The sequence below is a fragment of the Crocodylus siamensis genome, chromosome 15 (assembly GCF_052110815.1).
Source record: "Crocodylus siamensis isolate JL-2025a chromosome 15, ASM5211081v1, whole genome shotgun sequence".
Classification (NCBI taxonomy): Eukaryota; Metazoa; Chordata; order Crocodylia; family Crocodylidae; genus Crocodylus; species Crocodylus siamensis.
In genome coordinates, this window is record NC_143409.1 from 40,635,489 (window position 1) to 40,652,650 (window position 17,162).

General features: G+C 47.0%; 1 protein-coding gene across 1 annotated transcript; it reads left to right on the forward strand.

The window, feature by feature from the left end:
- Nucleotides 1–7,410: 7,410 nt before the first annotated feature.
- Nucleotides 7,411–15,314, forward strand: B2M (beta-2-microglobulin). The gene is made up of 4 exons (XM_090029233.1): nt 7,411–7,568; nt 8,222–8,497; nt 9,742–9,777; nt 14,466–15,314. Exons 1-3 carry the CDS (start codon nt 7,487–7,489, stop codon nt 9,753–9,755), a joined length of 372 nt encoding a protein of 123 aa, XP_089885359.1. The 5' UTR covers nt 7,411–7,486; the 3' UTR covers nt 9,756–9,777; nt 14,466–15,314.
- Nucleotides 15,315–17,162: the final 1,848 nt, after the last annotated feature.

Sequence of the window (17,162 nt, forward strand, 5' to 3'; positions counted from 1 at the left end):
CGGGTGCAGTGGGTCTTTCCTCCCACTGATATAAGCCTGGGGCTGCTCGGTGAGCGGGAGCAGCGAAGGTTCTGGCTGGGCTGGGGGAGGAGGAGGTTGCCTCTAAGTAACCCTTACTCATAGCAGGCTTGGAAGGGGAACAGTGACTTTGCTACCTCTGTTCTCTCCTCTAGCTGTTTGGCTCGGTCTCTAGTTCAGGGAGTAGATTGCAGTGGGGCATCGCACTTCTGTGTTGTTGGTGCAGCGAGGGGGAGGCTCAGTCCCTGCCTGGAGTGCCCAGCTGCTGTTGGGGTGTGGAGATGGGCAGGTACACAGCCTCATCCAGGCTTACTTCGAGATGCTGCCTAGAAACACTGCTGGTATAGGAAGCTAATCTAAGTTGCTGCAGCTGTGTCTAGTGGGTGCTAACAATGCTGTTAAAACTGAAATCTGGATGTTCCTGGCTGGAGGGTCTGCCCCCTTACCCTCTGTTTCAGACCAATTGCTGTATTTGGGGTCAGGAAGGAATTTTGCCCCATGATATGGTTGGTAGGGGGGAAATCTTCCTTCTCCTATAGTGGGGTGTATGACTATCTTCTTGGGATCTCTGGAGTGCATTTAAAAACCTTTACAACACAAAGATGTTGCTTGCCATCCCTTTGCTTTCCCTGTAGTAGGTGAGGGTGTTGTATCTTTGGGGTGTCAGGATTGATTGTGGTTTTTTGCTAAAAAGTTAGGATTTCTACAGGATGGCTTGGGTAGGCAGGGCTGTCCCTAGGGTGGGGCAAATTGGAGTGACCAACATGGGCCCTGCACTTTGGGGGGCCCTGTGGACAGTGCTGTACAGGCTGTGCTGTAGCCACCGCCAGCTCTGTTGCAGCTGCTGTGTGCTACCAGCTCTGTGCTCTTGCTGCTGCCCACCCCGGCCAGCATGGACTGATATGCCCCAGGCCCTGTGCACCCCTAGGAATGGCTCTGTGGATAGGGATGATCATGCCTCAAGCAGGGGTTGGACTAGATCAGCATTTCTCAACAAGTGGGTCACAAAAATATATGAAAGGGTTGCAAACAAACTTAAAAAATTGATTCTTCTTTAAAGGAGATAAACATGGGGAGTTATGGTTTTTTTCCTTGCAGGCTGGCAGAGTTCCAGCCTATGAGAAGCTGCTTGCCCTCACCCCCAGCCCCACACACTGGGAAGCTGGGGCCTGGATAGCAATATTTACAAATGGGGCCTGGTACAAAAAAAAGGTTGAGAACAACTGGACTAGGTGACCTATGGAGGTCCTTCCTAGCCTTGCTTTTCTGTGATTTCTGTGTGGGAGTGGGGAGAAGATGTCTCTGTGAACATAATGGGGTCTCCCGCTGCCATCCCTAAGGCCAAGCTGTACTGAGTGCACTTCTCAATGGCCTGAGCAGTCCTTTAAAATCCCTGCAATGGAGGAAACCAGAGGAGGCTGGCTGATTATAGTATGTGCCCATTGGTATGAGAGATGAGCCCTGCAGCTTTCAGTAGCCTGACTTGAATCTGCCATGATTCTTTAAGGTAACAAATAGACCTGGCTTGAATCTGCGTTGTGTTCGCTGCTTCAGCTCTGGGTCTGCAGAGGGCAGTGTTAAGGCAGGAGCCCACAGCTGAGCGCGCATTTAAGTGATGAGTATGTAGCAACAGTTATTAATTTTGCACCTGCGGTGTTTCAGTTGGGTAGTTGAGACACTGCAAATATGTCAATTCATGTGCTGACTAGTTAAGTAGACAAAGGTGCACCTTTTTCAGTAGCGTGGCTTTGTTCAGAATGTGTATTGTTTAAAGGGTGCTAATGCTTGATGGTTCTCAGATTTACTGAGAAGTGTTTAAAGTATCATGTTTGGAAGATACAGGGTGCTTCTCTGGAACGTAGGATACTGCCAATGAGAATAGAATCATTCCAGGGCTTCATATCTGGTAAGTACAGCTAGCATCCAAGTAGCTATCACTAAAGCTGACGGGAAGTGTTCAGGTTCTCATCTTTTGCTTTGAGCTGCTGTTTGAGATGGGAGATGACTGCAGTTGGTGCCTTGGTTTGTCCTGGACTCTGTGAGGGTACTGACCTACAGGTATAATGGAGAGTACACTGAGTAGGTGAGCTATCTTCCCCCTGAAGTATTGGATGCAGAGAAGAACTCTTGATGGTAGAGGGAGTATTTACAAGCAGGCTAGGCTGTTGTTGGGCTTAGATTTGGTTTCAGTTGAGTAAGGTTTGATTCCTAGATGGGATTTGAGGCACTTGTTCTGGACAGAGTGAATGAATGAATAAATCAAACTGTTTGGTCCCATGAGGCTTCCCAGGCCAGAGAGAGATGATGAAGACTATAGATCCACGGGAACAAACCCATGCCCACAATCTGCCTCCATTTTCATCTAATACAGTATTGTTGGCAACTGCATTAGTAAGATAGGCTGAATGTTTTTCTTTTGGTTGTGCACTGAGCTGTGCTTGGGCAGAGTCTCTTTGGGGGTGGATCCCAACTCTGCACAGAGCCTGCTGCTGGATTGGGGCCTGTGAGATGCCTGGATTATGAAGAATATTTTGGGCTTGTTCCTGAAGCCCTCATTCTTTGAGGAATGCAGTAGATTTACATGTGTAGAAAATGTCCCTGAAGGGGGTAGGAATTCACCCCCACCCTTATGATTATGGTATGTGTTTATCTGCCTCCATGGATCCTCTTCCTGGAACTCTAAAGCTGTTGCTTTAAGTGTACGCAGTAAAATGCCCAGAATTAGCAAATCAGAACATGGAATGATTTCCTTACTCCTCCCACAAAGTGTGTGCTACTTCCCTCTTCTAACTTCAGGAGTGTAGGTAGCCAGAGTGGCGACTGGGTTGGGAAGGGGCCTCCTCCGATGGCCAGGATGTGTTGGTAGCTGTGCATGGGGGTAGGAGTGACTGACATCACTCTTTGTCAGTACTGCTGGCTTAGTCTCTGGCTTAACTTGCTGGTTTTACTTTTCCTTTGCCTCTCCCACTTCCTCCATGCGATAATGATGAATTTATGGCCCAGCTATATCCCTGTGGGCCCTGGCCTTCCCCATTGTAAACTGTGGTCTCTGGGCTCAGCAGGATAAGGGTGCTTCATGACCAAGAGAATTACAAAGCCAGGATGTTTGTATAAAGCATTTTGGCTCTTGCTAATGCCTACTTCAAGGAGAAGGCTTGACTGAGGGCCAGAGCACAGGACTTGCCATACACAGTACCAGTCCACTGGTCTGGTTAGTTTATTAATCTCTGATAGATTGGTACCAAATTGGGTGTAAATATTTGAGATGGTTGGGTCTTAGCGGCTGCATATTGTATTGAGGCTAGTGTGCTGAACTTCTAGACAAAGGCTCAAACAAAGGGCTTGTTATACTATACCTGTGACTTGCCCACAAAAAGGGGTATATCAAGTAATTCTAGTGAAAGGTATTTGATGTTTGTCCTTCGGCTTCTTTGCACCCTTCCATTTAGACACAGGATACCCCTCGGGGCTGGATACTCCTTGCTTTAAATTGTTTTTTTCCCTTACGAGGATTTGATGCTAGAAGTGGCAAGAATTTTTGGTTTAGCAACATAGCAGGCAATTTTTTTTTCTCAATATAGGCTATGTTGGATATAGTGGAGGGATGGGCTTGTGCAGTACCTCTGCTCCACAGCTCCTGAAGGAAGGAAGCATTGAATGCCTTTTCCCCAATAGACTTTCCTTGGATCCAATTAAGAATCCTTTCTCTCTCTCACTTAATTACATAAATTTTGGCTTATAGGTGTTCCACAAATACAGAGGTTCCCAATTCTGGCTGCTGAAAACAGGGATTGATGTTCCTCCTCCTCCTCTGGGCTCCTGGAGACAAGATGGAACAAAAAAACAAATTTTACCTTTCCGGTGACCCTCACACTTCTACATGTGTTTTTGAGCTTAGGATATTCCTCAGCAGCACAATAAAACTTGTCACTGTGGCAGGTGCTGCCTTTCAGATTGTGAACAGCTCCTGTGAAATGTGCTAGATTTTTGCAGATTTCAGAGCTGCTGCTTACCTTACAGAGATGCAGCCCCCACCCTGCTGCTGGAATGAAGGAGTGAAGCGGGGAGGAAATTCATGACCACACCTTGGCATCAGCAGTCTGAGTTTCCTTCTGTCTTGAATAGTAGTTTACATCTGTGCAAAGACTAGTCAGAATGGAAGTGATGACACCTGTTTCTCATGTACATTTCAGGAAAAATTAGGCCCCGAGCCCTTGCCTCTGTTGCTGTGACAGCTACCACGAACAGTGGAGTAAAAAATCCAGTTAGTTTTAATCTCAACTTTCTGTTTTCAGCCCTGAACAGATTGGCTTTCTTACTTATCCTGGCTAATGGATGAGCATTTTTCAAACATTCAGTGTATGAACTGCAGAACTGGAAATGGTCCCAATGAATTTATTTGTATGGACTTTATAATCTATTAGAATAAAAAATAAATGTTCTCAGTTGTGGGTCTACTTCTACTGAACTGCTGGCTGGCACAGGGTTGGTTCTTGAGTAATTAACTTTTAACAAGACTGTAGGGAAATGTAAGCACTTCCTTATCATGCCTTCAGCTGCCTTCCATGGTCACAACCGAGCTCTTGTGTAGAACAGATTGTGCTGTAGTCACAAAACACTTATGATCTCATACTAACCGTTTGCTTTCTGTATGTAGACTGTAATAGCTGAGAGAGCAGAGATGTTCTGAAGTTGGGAGAGAGCTGCAAGATACTACTTTGCTTTAAGCTAACTGGATTACTTTGGTCTTCTAGAAAGTCATGCAGGGAAGAAGCTAGAGTTCAGGTTCCTTTTACAGAAACTCCTGCCAATCCTTGTTGTTGACATCACTGGAAATTCCCAGATGAACAGGAGGTGGGGCAAAGTCCTTTCTGCTGGCAAAGTCTTGGGCATGTATTTCATTTTGCAGAAATCAATCATGCAAATAGCCTTGCAAGGTCAGAATCCTGGGAACAAGATACTGAGTGATCACTAATTGTCTTGAAGTGGAAAAGGTGGAACATGTTCACTTAAATCTTAGATGGCATTAGAGCTTGTTCCAGCTGACCATCAGATCCATGAGAGGGTCTGAAGAACACTGATGGACCTGGAGTATTTTCCTACTATCTCCCTCGCCATAAACCTCTAGGTTAGAACATAGCAGCTACTTAACAATTCACATTAAGCACAACAAAGTAGGGTTGCTCTTACTTCTTGTCCTAATTCATGCAGCGTAGTGGCAGTAGAATGTGAGGGACTGGTGCATCTTGATTCCTTGTTACTGCCCAGTTCTAAATGAGTTTACTCCTGTCTAGGACTCTTTTCTTTCTCCCTGAGTTGTCTTTTAAGCTTGACAGACTAAATAGCTGCAGCCCTAGCCCTAACTGTTGTATGGCTGGCCTGTGCATGCTACACTACTCTAGCTAATGAATAGCTTTCTTCTTTTATAGCTAGGGGGGGTGTAAATTTCTTGCACTCCAAACAAACTTGTGTGGCACACAATGTAAATATTTTTAATTCAAACAGGATGTCTGACCCAATGCCCTAATGTACAAAATAAGTGTTGGTGGATATTTAAAAACATAAATAAACAGGATTTGGGTTTGGGTCTTGTCTGGAAATGGCACCTCCAAAGGCAGAATTCCCCTTGCATCAAGCTGGTGCATTGAATTGTTACTGAGGGAACAAAAATGACTTCTTATGGTAGTGTAACTAGTTATCAATTACAAATTAATATAGGTAAGTAAGGGGCCTTTTATAGGTTAATAACACTTACTGCCCTGCCCTTTTTGGGGATGAAAAGAAAATTATATACCGGGGCCCAATTTGGGGAGCAGGTGACACTTGTGATTTAAGCACTTTGAACTGGCAATACTCTAACAAGTGGAAAACCTTGAAACAACAAAATAATAAGTTTAATGCATTTAAGGAGTTTTCATTTTGCTCTCTGTGCCTTTAACATGCACTTGGACAACGTTTTCAATCCTGAGGACAATAAACTTGCTTTTTTTTTTTTGCAGTTTCTTCTAAGTTTATATGATGCCAGGAACTGGAGAAACTTGTCATGGGACCTCATAAAAAGGTTATCATGAAGTGGTCTCTTCCACAAAGCTAAAGGTTGTTGATGCAGTGAAAAGGGCTATTTGCTTTCTGAGGCTGTGGGAACAAGACTTATACATTCAGTTGCCTTGAGTTGGCAGAAATTTTGATTTCTGCCTTGATAAGGAGGGGTGGGGCTCTGACTGTAGCTTATTGGGTAGCAACTGTGTTGCAAGCAGGCTGCAACCTTGAAAGGGGATTTTCTGTTATGAACCAAGTTGATTTCTGTTGTTCAGGCACAAACTTTTCTTTGAGCCCCTCACAGGTGTTTACAAGCAGGGCAAATGAGAAGCAACTGTCATTTCCTGAAAGGCCTTATCTCAGCCTGATTTTTGGAAGATCAAACTATATATGTTAGGTTAAAAGCAATCATTGGCTCTCAGTAAGTGTAAGAAAGAAGACCCAGGTTCTGTGTTTGCCTCCTCTTGCCGCAGGGATCACACGCATGCCATTGAGAACAGGCTTTGTTTTTGGCCTGTTCTGCATGATTTAGGGGGCAGGTCTGGGAGGGTGTGCTAGTGCGTTTGCACATCTTCTTGATTCCTGCCTTCCTCCTCCAAACTTTTAAAGCCATCTGCCTGGCAGTGCCAGCAGTGTTTCTAGCCAGGCAGTGCTGAGGGGTCCATTGACTTCCTGGCACACAATCGCCTTCCCCTGATTTCTTCTAAACTCTTCGTTTCTCAGGTGTTAACAACCCTTTGTCCTCTTCAGTGGTCTTGATGCTTCCCCAGTCCAGCCAACCTTTGTTCTGTGCTTCTGCTGCCTCTTCCCTGCTCCTGGTAAGGAAGCTGCTAATTCACTGCCCTGGCGACTGTTTTTAACTTGTTCCAATATGACCTTTATATTTGTTTTTGCTTCCATCTTAAACAGAATAACCCAGCCCTAGTTCACTAGTAAAGCTTCACAGGAGAACAACAGGTGTTTGTGTGTTAGGCCCCTCACCACCCGCAGCCCCCTCAGACATGGGGGCCTAGCAGTGCCGGAGCATCTCTCATTGGACCAGCTACGTTGTTGAGTAAAATGGGTCCAGCTCGCGAAGGTAAAGCCTGCTTCCTCATGGCTCCGAGGACGGGGAGCCAGCTGTTCCGACACTGGCTTTCAAAGGGAATTTTAACAGGTTTCAATGTCAGCCATGAAGCGCCGGGGGCGGGGGGGTAGTGTTCCAGGAAAGCGAAAGCGAAAGGAGGCCCTGGCGTGGGGCGTGAGCGCGCAGGCGCCGGGAAGCCCCGCTCGGGCTCCACTAACCTGCCCGCGCCTCTTCTGCCTGGGGACTAACGACGCGTAGGGCGCGGCCGCACGGCGATTGGCAGCACGCGGCGGATATAAAAGGGGTGGGGAGCGGGCTGGCCGCCATTGACTGTCAGGAGCTAGTCGGGTGCGGTCGTGTAGGATGGCGCGTGCGGAGAGTTTCAAGATGGTGCTGCTCTTGCTGGTCGCGCTGGTCGGTCTTGCCTCTATGGAAGCCACCACAAGTGAGAGAAGAGGGACGGCCTCCTGCGCGGGGCTTGTTGCTGCGGGGGGGCGGGGGTTGCAGCTGGGGGAGCGATGGCTCCAGGGGGCCGGGGGCAGCGCTTCCCCGCGCTTCGGCCACGGGGCTGGCGGGGCGGGCAGTAGGACCCTTGCTCCCGGAGCAGCGCTCGGGCGCAGCGCCAGGGGTTTCCCGTAAGTCACGCGGTCGGTTTCGCTTTTGGCTTGTGGCGGTCGCGCATTGCTGTGGAGGAAGCGGGGCTGCACCTCGGTGCCGCAAGGCCAAGCAGAGCTGCCGCCCCCTGGCCCGGACTCGAGGCCTGCGCTGCCCGGGGCTGAGGCAGGGCAAGCTGGGCGCTGCCAGGGGTTTTCCCGTGTTTGTCTCCCCTCGCAGCCTCTAGCATTTGAGCTCTAGGAAGGTTTGAGGCAGAGCCTGAGCACCTCGCTCCCCCCGTTAGTAGCTGCAGGTGCCCCTTGTCCACGAAGAATTTGTCCCATCTCTCCCCTTTTTTTTTTGTTTTGCCTGTGAAATCCTGTGTACATTTCCGCTCCCACCCCCCGGCCCCCTGGGAAAGAAGGGTCCTGCACATGCTGTGTCTGCCCATGGTGGGTCCCCCACAAGTGGCTGGGAGAGCTCCTGACTCCTGTTTCTCCACAGAATCCCCCAAGGTGCACATCTACACCCGCAACCCTCCCGGCAGCAGTGAGCCAAACTTCCTGAACTGCTTTGTGGATGGCTTCCATCCCCCGAAGATCGACATTGAGCTTCTGAAGAACGGGAAGCCAATGGACGGGATGGTAAAGAGTGATCTGACCTTCAAAGACGACTGGACTTTCCAGCTTCTTGTCTCAGCTCCCTTCACCAATTCGAAAGATATCTACTCCTGCAGAGTGAACCATATCTCCATGCAGCAGCCCAAGGATGTCAAGTGGGGTGAGTGTCTTACTATCCCCATCTTGTTTGCTGGGTTCTTTAAGAATAGGGGGCTAAACTTTGGCAGTCCTTGTTGTTGCTGCTGCTACTCTTGTCTCCAGGACACTGCTTGGCTGATTACTTGGTGTTGGCTTTGTTTTCTTTTTTCTTTGGAAAGAGTGGAAGATAAGATGATTCCTGAATTTTTGTTTCTGTAGACATTTGGACTTCTCTTGGGTTCCAGTGACACAAACTGGGTATTAATGGAAACGTGTAAACTAATACATTTTGCATGATGCTGCTAGTTGCAGAAAAGAAAGGTTAGGTTCTGGATATTTTGAAGGTGCTGTAAATCTAGTCAGCTAAAAGACCTGTTCAGAAGAGTCTGCAGCCCCTGTCAGTGCTGTACTAGATTCCAGTTGATGATGTTACCTGAGTATCTTAATGTTCTGTTTATCAGTTATTTACTATTAAATAGCGATTACCAGAAACAAAATAGTGCATGAGAACCTGGTGCATGACTTGGTCCTTGAAGGGGATGCAAGGAAGAGAGCCTTGTATTATTCATGTTATAACTCCATTTTTTTTTTGTTTTAACTCCTCCTCCCCCAACAAAACAAAGTAAAGAAACCTTTGATTTATACATAGGTTTGACCTACAATTGGGCTTCCTGTTGTCCTGACTTGCAGTTGCAGTATTTTTGTGCATATGATTTTTTTTCATTTGATGTGGGTTTTGTTTTCAAATTTGTAGTGGAGTTTAATCCTTTGGCTCCTTTCCTTGTGTGTGTTTATTATCCTTTTAGATTTTTCAACGGCCCTGATCTAAGGTATTGATCAGAAGTTATCAACAGCTTTTTCCCTGGAATATGGTTCCTAAAATTGAACCTGAAAATGTGGGATTGACTCTTATAACTGGTACAGTGTGGTGCTTTTATTAAAAGCTTCTGGACCTGGTTTTTGTGGTTGTAGTTTGGAGATACAGGGCAGGATGGAATTCAGCTGAGCTTGGCTTGTTGAGAGGAGAGAGAGTAATTAATTGCAACAAATAAAACTAAGATCAAGTTTTAGACAGATACAGGTGGCAGTGGCCTGGTCCACTGCATCAGCTAGCACTGGTTATGCTGAGCATGTGTCTGGCTGCTGGAAGAGTGCACTTCATCCAGCACTGCATTATATGTGTTCTGTGATTTACAGGGTGGTTATTTATGGTGTTTGAGCTTTCCTTGGAAGGAAGTCTCATATTCTGCCATTTTTCTCTTGCAGAGCCAGATAACTGAGTGTCTTCCTCAGCCAAAGATGGTAAGTTGCATGTTTTCTTTGTCTTGTTTTCAAAGAGTTCAGTACCAGACTGTTCTTCATCCTTTTGCCCTTGCTCCTTAATGCAGGATGCTGCACACTCCCCTCCACAGTGTGAGGATCAGAGACGGTGTCATCCCACTAAATTTGTAGATGTTTGTGGTATGCTTTGTTGGGAGTGTGTTCACCCTAAAATTTATACCCAACAATTTCCAAGAAATAGAACAGTATCTAGTCCTTCAAGAGCAGGGGTGGGCAGCTATTAGGGCCCAAGGGCCATGTAGGGAGTTTTTGGTGAGCTGTCATAGGCCAGATCAGCACCCCCCCCCCCAAAACGCAACAGCTCACAACTCCCTATGTGGTCTGGAGTGGAATCTCAGGGTGGCTGAGGCTGGGATCTTGGTGCAGTGACACAGCAGAGCCAGGCAGAGTCACAGTCTACTCCCCACATGGCCCTACAACAGGTGTGGGTTCTGTGGGCAGGGGCGTGCATGCAGGGAATGTATGGTTATTCTGCCCTGGCCCTATGCTGCCACTGCCCTAGGATCCTGGGGTCTCCATGGAGACCAGCTAGGACTCTTGTGGGTAGGGCATGCTGGGACTGGCCACATGTGCCATGGCCTGGGCTGGGCAGGACCAAGGAACCCATCATGAGCCGGACAGATTCCCTTGGGGGGCCACATCTGGCCCACAGGCTGTATTTTGCCCACCCATTCTAGAGACTCCTCAGTTCTCCAGGAACTAGAAAAAGCAGCCCTTTGAAATGAGATGAATTTACAAAGCATGTCATAGGCTATACTCTAGTGAATTGCACACTGCATTGGAAGTAGGAAATCATTACAGTGGTTCCCCTGGGGCAATTTGGGTTTGAATACCAGTAAGGTTTAGTATGCAGCAGAGAAATGGTAGCAGAGCAGCCAAAGCATCTTGCTGTGGTTCCAGAAGATATAAGTTCACATAGGTTCTTTGCCAGAATGCAGGACCTCCATCTAACCCAGGAGGTGCGCAGCCCCACCAGGGGAGATGCCTTGTTGGACCTGGTGTTGGCCATGGAAGATGACCTGGTGAGGGCACTGTGGGTGCTCGACCACCTGGGTGACAGTGATCATTGCTTGCTGGAATTCACCATCCAGCGCAAGGTGGCAAAGGTCTGCAGCAAGCCAGCAGCCCTAGATTTCAGGAGGGCAAACTTTAATGAGCTAAGGAGAATAGTCGGGGAAGCACTGAGGTCCCGGAGAGGAGGGGAGCCAGGTGTCCAAGGAGAGTGGTTGCTCCTTAAGGAGACGATACTTCAAGTCCAAAGGGAGGTAATCTGAACATGGATCAAAGGGAGCAGGAGGGCGCACAAGCCCCCATGGCTCACCAAAAGCATCTGGGAATGTCTCCTAGCTAAAAGGGAGGCGTATACCCAATGGAAAGGAGGGGACATCACCAGGGATGACTATACTGCAGTTGCTCGGGGGTGTAGGGGGGCAAAGCAGAGCTGGAACTGGGACTAGCTTCCCAGATTAAGGACAATAAGAAGTCCTTCTTTAAATACATAGGGGGTAAAAGAAGGTTCCGGGTAATGTGGGGTCCCTGCAGAACACGTTAGGAAATTTGGTTGTCACACCAGGCGACAAAGCCAACATATTTAACGATTTCTTTGCCTCCATTTTCCTAAGCAGGGGCCAGAACAGTCACCTCCCTGCTGGGTCCCCCTCAGACACGAGGGGAGGCACACCTAGGCCAAGGGTCAGTGAGGAACTAGTTAGGGAACTTCTGGAGGGACTGGATGTATTCAAGTCAGCTGGTCCGGATGATCTCCACCCTAGAGTACTAAAGGAATTGGCTGATGTCATTGCAGGACCCCTGGCACGGCTTTACGAGCACTCATGGTGCTCTGGTGTGGTGCCAGAGGACTGGAAGAGGGCCAGCGTGGTTCCCATCTTCAAAAAAGGGAAGGAGGAGTACCCGGGAAACTGTAGGCCAGTTAGTTTTACCTTGGTCCTGGGCAAACTTTTTGAGAATTATTCTGGTGCATGTCCACGAGGGGCCAGCAGGGGGGAGATTATATTTAGGGGCAACCAACGCGGGTTCATTAGAGGCACATCCGGTCAGACCAACCTGGTGGCCTTTTATGATCAGATCGCCAAATCCTTAGATGCAGGGGTAGCAGTGGACATAGTCTTCCTGGACTTTCAGAAGGCCTTTGACACTGTCTCTCACCCTGTTCTCATTAAGAAACCAGGGGACTGTGGTGTCGACACCCACACAGTCAATTGGGTCGCCAGCTGGCTGGAGGGCTGCACCCAGAGAGTGGTGGTGAACGGGTCATTTTCGGCCTGGAGGGATGTGGGCAGTGTGGTTCCACAGGGCTTGGTCCTCAGGCCCGCACTGTTCAGCATCTTCATCAGTGACTTGGACGAGGGGGTAAAAAGCACCCTGTTCAAATTTGGTGATGACACTAAGCTGTGGGGGGGATGTGGGCACGCTAGAAGGGAGGAATAGGCTACAATTGGACCTAGACAGGTTACAGGGGTGGGCAGATGTCAGTGTTGAATCCCATCCTATTCTCAAGTGCAAAGTGATGCACCTGGGGAGGAACAACTGGCACCATACCTACAGGCTGGGGAACTCCCTTCTTGTCAGTGCAGAGGCGGAAAAGGATCTTGGAGTCATTATTGACTCCAAGATAAACCTGGGCGGACAGTGTGGGGATGTAGTCAGGAAGGCCAACCGTACCTTGTCATGCATCCACAGATGCATCTTGAGCAGGTCCAAAGAGGTGATCCTCCCCCTCTATGCGGCACTGGTCAGGCCGCAGCTGGAGTACCGCGTCCAGTTTTGGGCGCCGCACTTCAAGAGCGATGTGGACAGCATGGAGAGGGTCCAGAGGAGGGCCACTCATATGATCGGGGGCAGCAGGGCAGGCCCTACAAGGAGAGGCTACGGGACCTGAACCTGTTCAGCCTCCACAAGAGAAGGCTGATTGTGGGGATCTAGCCTGTTACAAACTAGTCGGGGGGATCAGCAGGCACTGGGGAAGTCCCTGTTCTCCTGAGCACTACCAGGAGTGACCAGAAATAACGGTCACAAGTTGGCAGAGGCTAGATTTAGGCTAGATATCAGGAGGTGCTACTTCACAGTCAGGGCAGCTAGGATCTGGAACCAAGTTCCAGGAGAAGTGGTGTTGGCTCCTACCCTGGGGGTCTTTAAGAGGAGGCTAGATGAACCCCTTGCTGGGGTCGTTTGACCCCAGTACTCTTTCCTGCCATGGCAGGGGGTCGGACTAGATGATCTGCTCAGGGCCCTTCCGACCCTAGAAACTATGAAACTAAGTTCAGGTGTCCCTAGATTCATGGTGAATGCTGTCCTGAGTTGATTTAGCTATGAAGCGGGGATATGGGTATGTGGTTCTGGGACGGTGGGGGTAGTAAAGGCAGCTGGATGTGAAGCTAGCCACATAACCATTAGTATGGAAGGAAGCTATAGAAATTGGTGTATTTTAAGCATATTTCAGATATTGGGCTTGGGTAGACTTGATTTGTGGGAAGCATCCACAGATACCTGATTTGGAATATACTGCTAGAGGGATCAGTGCTTAGACTGAGAAACTCAGACTGATCTCAAAAGCTACAGCTGGTTACAGAATGAGACTCCTGAGGTGTAACTGCTCCCAGAACTTTCTCTAATTTTTTGGCAATAATATTAGGATCTATTAGGACTTACAAGGAGAGAGAGCAACCTTGGGACACTTATCTATATGTAAATCTAAAAGTGGGGATTCCTTGGGGACCCTTTTCTGGGCATGATTCTAATTCAGTAATAGGGAGGATGGTTGCTTGGAGGATGAACTAGAGAATGCAGAAGCAATTTGTGGGCAACATCAAACCGGAAAAGTTTGCCAGCTGTCTGGAGGATCAAATCAGAATTCAAAATAATCTTGATAAATTGGGAGAGATGGTCAGAAATCATGGTGAAATTCAGTAAAGACACCTGCAAAATGCCACAGTTAGAAATCAGCTGGGGAGTGAACACTTGCTGAAGCAGGAAGGAATCTGGGAAGTTACATGAAATAAACTTCTGAGTCAATGGTGCTGTTGCAAAAAAGCAACTGTAATAGTTAGACCAGGGAGGTAGTGGGTTTTAATCAGAACATGGGAGACCTCAGTTGGCAAACTGCACTGTTTTGGGTAGCACTCTTGAAGAAAGATGTAAACAAATGAAAGATGTTCTAGCAGTAATAATTATATGGGGTTTAGAAAATATGACCTTTGAGGAAGTTGAAGGACTAGAAAAGGCTGAATGGGGACATGTCTTGTAGAATGTAAAAGGCTGCTGAAGAGCCTGGTGATGAACTGTTCATCCTGTTGTTTTGGAAGAGGACAAAAAAGTACAGCTTAACTTGCAGCAAAGTAGATTTATAGTAGATGGGGGGTGGGGTGGGGATAGACACTAATGAAAGCAGGGACATGCTGGAACAAGCTACACGTAGGCGGTGGAAGAACAGGTCAAACAAACATTTGTGGATTGTCTCTGTGGTGGATAAGACAGCCTCTTGCCATTCCTCCAGCGTAGGCCTTTTGGGATTCTAGATCATTGTGGCTTGGGTCTTGGAGTCTTTCCAGTTCCTTGTCCTCTAAAATAACTGTAATTACTCTTAAGTTTTATTTTCCTCATTAATACATTTTATCTCTTTACCTTTTCAGGTCTTGAAGTTATGCCTTGCACTCTGAAATTGGCTTCAGCCCTAACCTGTAGTCCTGTCTCCTTGCACACAACTACTTGATATTTGAAATGAATACATATAGCTTTGTAGCTAATACTGAATTATTTTTTCTGAAGTGGGAGGGGGGAGAGGGTCTTTTTGAAGTGAAAATTTGCTAGCATAAACTCTGATCTGGCACTTAGCTGTGGAGAGCTAAGAGCTGGCCTTTTGCTCAAATTCACTGAGCTTTCTGAAGAGAGAGAGAAGCACTTGGCTACTAACATGGTGAGCGCATTGTAGACATTAGATATCTTAGTTATTAGGTTAACACCTACAAATATAATACAGGCTTCTTGCTACTTGAAATGATCAGTTACTTTAAAATAAATCCTGAAATCAAAATTCAAAATCCATGAATTTTATCTGTAATTTATCCATTCTGTGCCTGAGGCATTATAGCAGAACTTGCATTGCAAACTTGAAAGTTGTACTGTCCTGAATCTACTTGCATGCATTGGGGGTGGGGTAGGTGTATAATCAGAACTATGCAGAGGTCCCAGTGCAAGCTACCCAAAGGCACTGGCAGTCCTTGCCAGGACTTGGAAGTGGTATAAGGCCTACCAGTTTGGGGTTGGTAGTAATGGAGCTTTCAGGAGCAAGTTTTGGGCACAGCATCCATAATAAATGTTTGTTAATAAATTATTGTCAATAAGGGGATAAAAAATCAGTTCTATCAGACTTTAAGAACCTGTATGCATCTGTCTAAAAGATTGTATAACCTTTTTTATGCTTACTTGTATAGAATGTTTTTATCTCGAGTACATTTAATAAAATGTTGTGAAATATGTTATTTACTGAGTTAACGGAATCACGTTGTCTCATGGCACTGAATGCAGTGTGGTGCTCAAACCCTTTAAACTAGTGGTTCCCCACCTTGTTAAGACTAGGCACTCTTAAAAACAAATTCCAGTTCTTGGCTTTTGCTCAGTTTTTGACTACAACAACAAATAATAAAGGAATTCTTCTGAGCACAAGTTTTGGGGAACTTTGGAAGGACTGCAACAGGGCAGAATGTTTCTGATGTCATGGATTTCAGTGAAGTCTCTGAGCTTCATCTTCTAAATTTGTGTTCATGTTTTTGTACACCTAATAGTGCTAATATTACACAGTATCCTGCAACCCACTTAAAAGGATCTTGCATTGCTGTAGCTGAGAACTACTGCTTTAAACAAAACAGTAGCAGTGGCTTTGTTCAAATAGTCTGTTCACCTCTCAATTAGTTAGTCCGTTAACATGCCCTGCCTTCTGGTCTGAGGGTCCTGTTCCTCTTCCTAATAGTATTTACTTCTCACTCTTACCTTCAGAACTTCACAGCTCTGCTCCCTCTTTGTAGGCTTGTCTGTTCCTGTATCCAACAACTATACAAAACCTGCTGTCCTGTTAAACTTCCTTCTTCCATGGTTTTTTGCCATGTTACTGTCCCTCTATGCTATTCTCCCATTGCCATGTACCTGTTGAGGCAAAGGGTAGCAATCTATGCAGAATTAAACATTTTCTGGTAATGATCTATGAGCTTGGAATAAGTTTGCAAGAAAATCTGAATTCTATAGACTTTTCCTTCCTGACTTCTGCTAATGTCTTTATTAAAATTACTGTAAGGTGGTTATTTCCTTCCTTGAAGACTAAACAATTATCAAATGAATAAATACATCCGAAAGAGTAAAAGGGGCAAATGTGCGAGAGCAAATTTAGAGAATGCCATGTATCCATAAACTTAGGTTTTCCTAGTTTATAGTACCATATTTCCAGATAAGAGAGGTGGAGTGTTTCCATTCTACAAATGCTGGTCAAGTTGGTCAGCAGCAAAGCTGGGTTAAGCCTGGTTACCCCTCAGTTGGAGGTAATTGGGCTTGGTCCAAGAAGTAATGACAGAAACTCCCCTGTGGCCTGTAGGATCTTCTGGCCTTATGTTATTATATGTAAGATTCAACATAGGCTCGCAGCCGAACAAAAAGCCTAATACTAGTGCTCAACAGGAAGCTGATACAGGGCAGGAGTAGAACACGTGAAGCAGGATTTCCTGTCGATGGCAGCGTTTCTCGTGTGTTAGTGATGTTCTGTTGATCTGTTTTGACAGATTATATGATACTTGGTTTATAAGTCTGTTTTCCCTAGTTCTCACGTCACCAGAGCATACTAGCATTTAGGTTGGAGAAGCGGCAATGAAATGTTCTACCTTTAGAAACAGGCCATTCCCTTTGAAAGTTTAAACAAAATGAAGTCTGATGTGACCAGGAGTGGATCCAGGATTTCTGAAAATGGTGCAGGAGCAACAACGGATGCTACAGGGGTGGCTGCAACTTACACTGCAGGGGTGGCTGCGCCCTCTGCTCCCAGCTGCTGCCCGCACCACTGTGGGCAGACTTTATTTTAGCCCCTAAAGCAGGTGAAAACCCCCTCTCCCCCATCCTGCTCAAGGCAGCCCCTTTCTGCTTTCCCCTACCCCCCTGCCACTGCTGCATTCTCTACTGCTCAGGGAGTGGGGAGCTGCAGAACCAGCCAGGCTGAGCAGTACCTGGGCTCAGCTGGAGAGGGGACAGTGGCAACAACCTGGCTGGTGCAGGTGCAGGCAGGGGGATCCCTGTCCATCCTTGCTGCCCCTGTCCCCACCCCCAGCTGAGCCCAGCCCTGGCACAGC

Excerpts from the sequence above, each read along its gene's own strand:
- B2M (XM_090029233.1), top strand. The coding sequence starts at position 7,487 with ATGGCGCGTGCGGAGAGTTTCAAGATGGTGCTGCTCTTGCTGGTCGCG. Across the intron at positions 7,569-8,221 it reads CTCTATGGAAGCCACCACAA|AATCCCCCAAGGTGCACATC; the intron begins GTGAGAGAAGAG and ends GTTTCTCCACAG.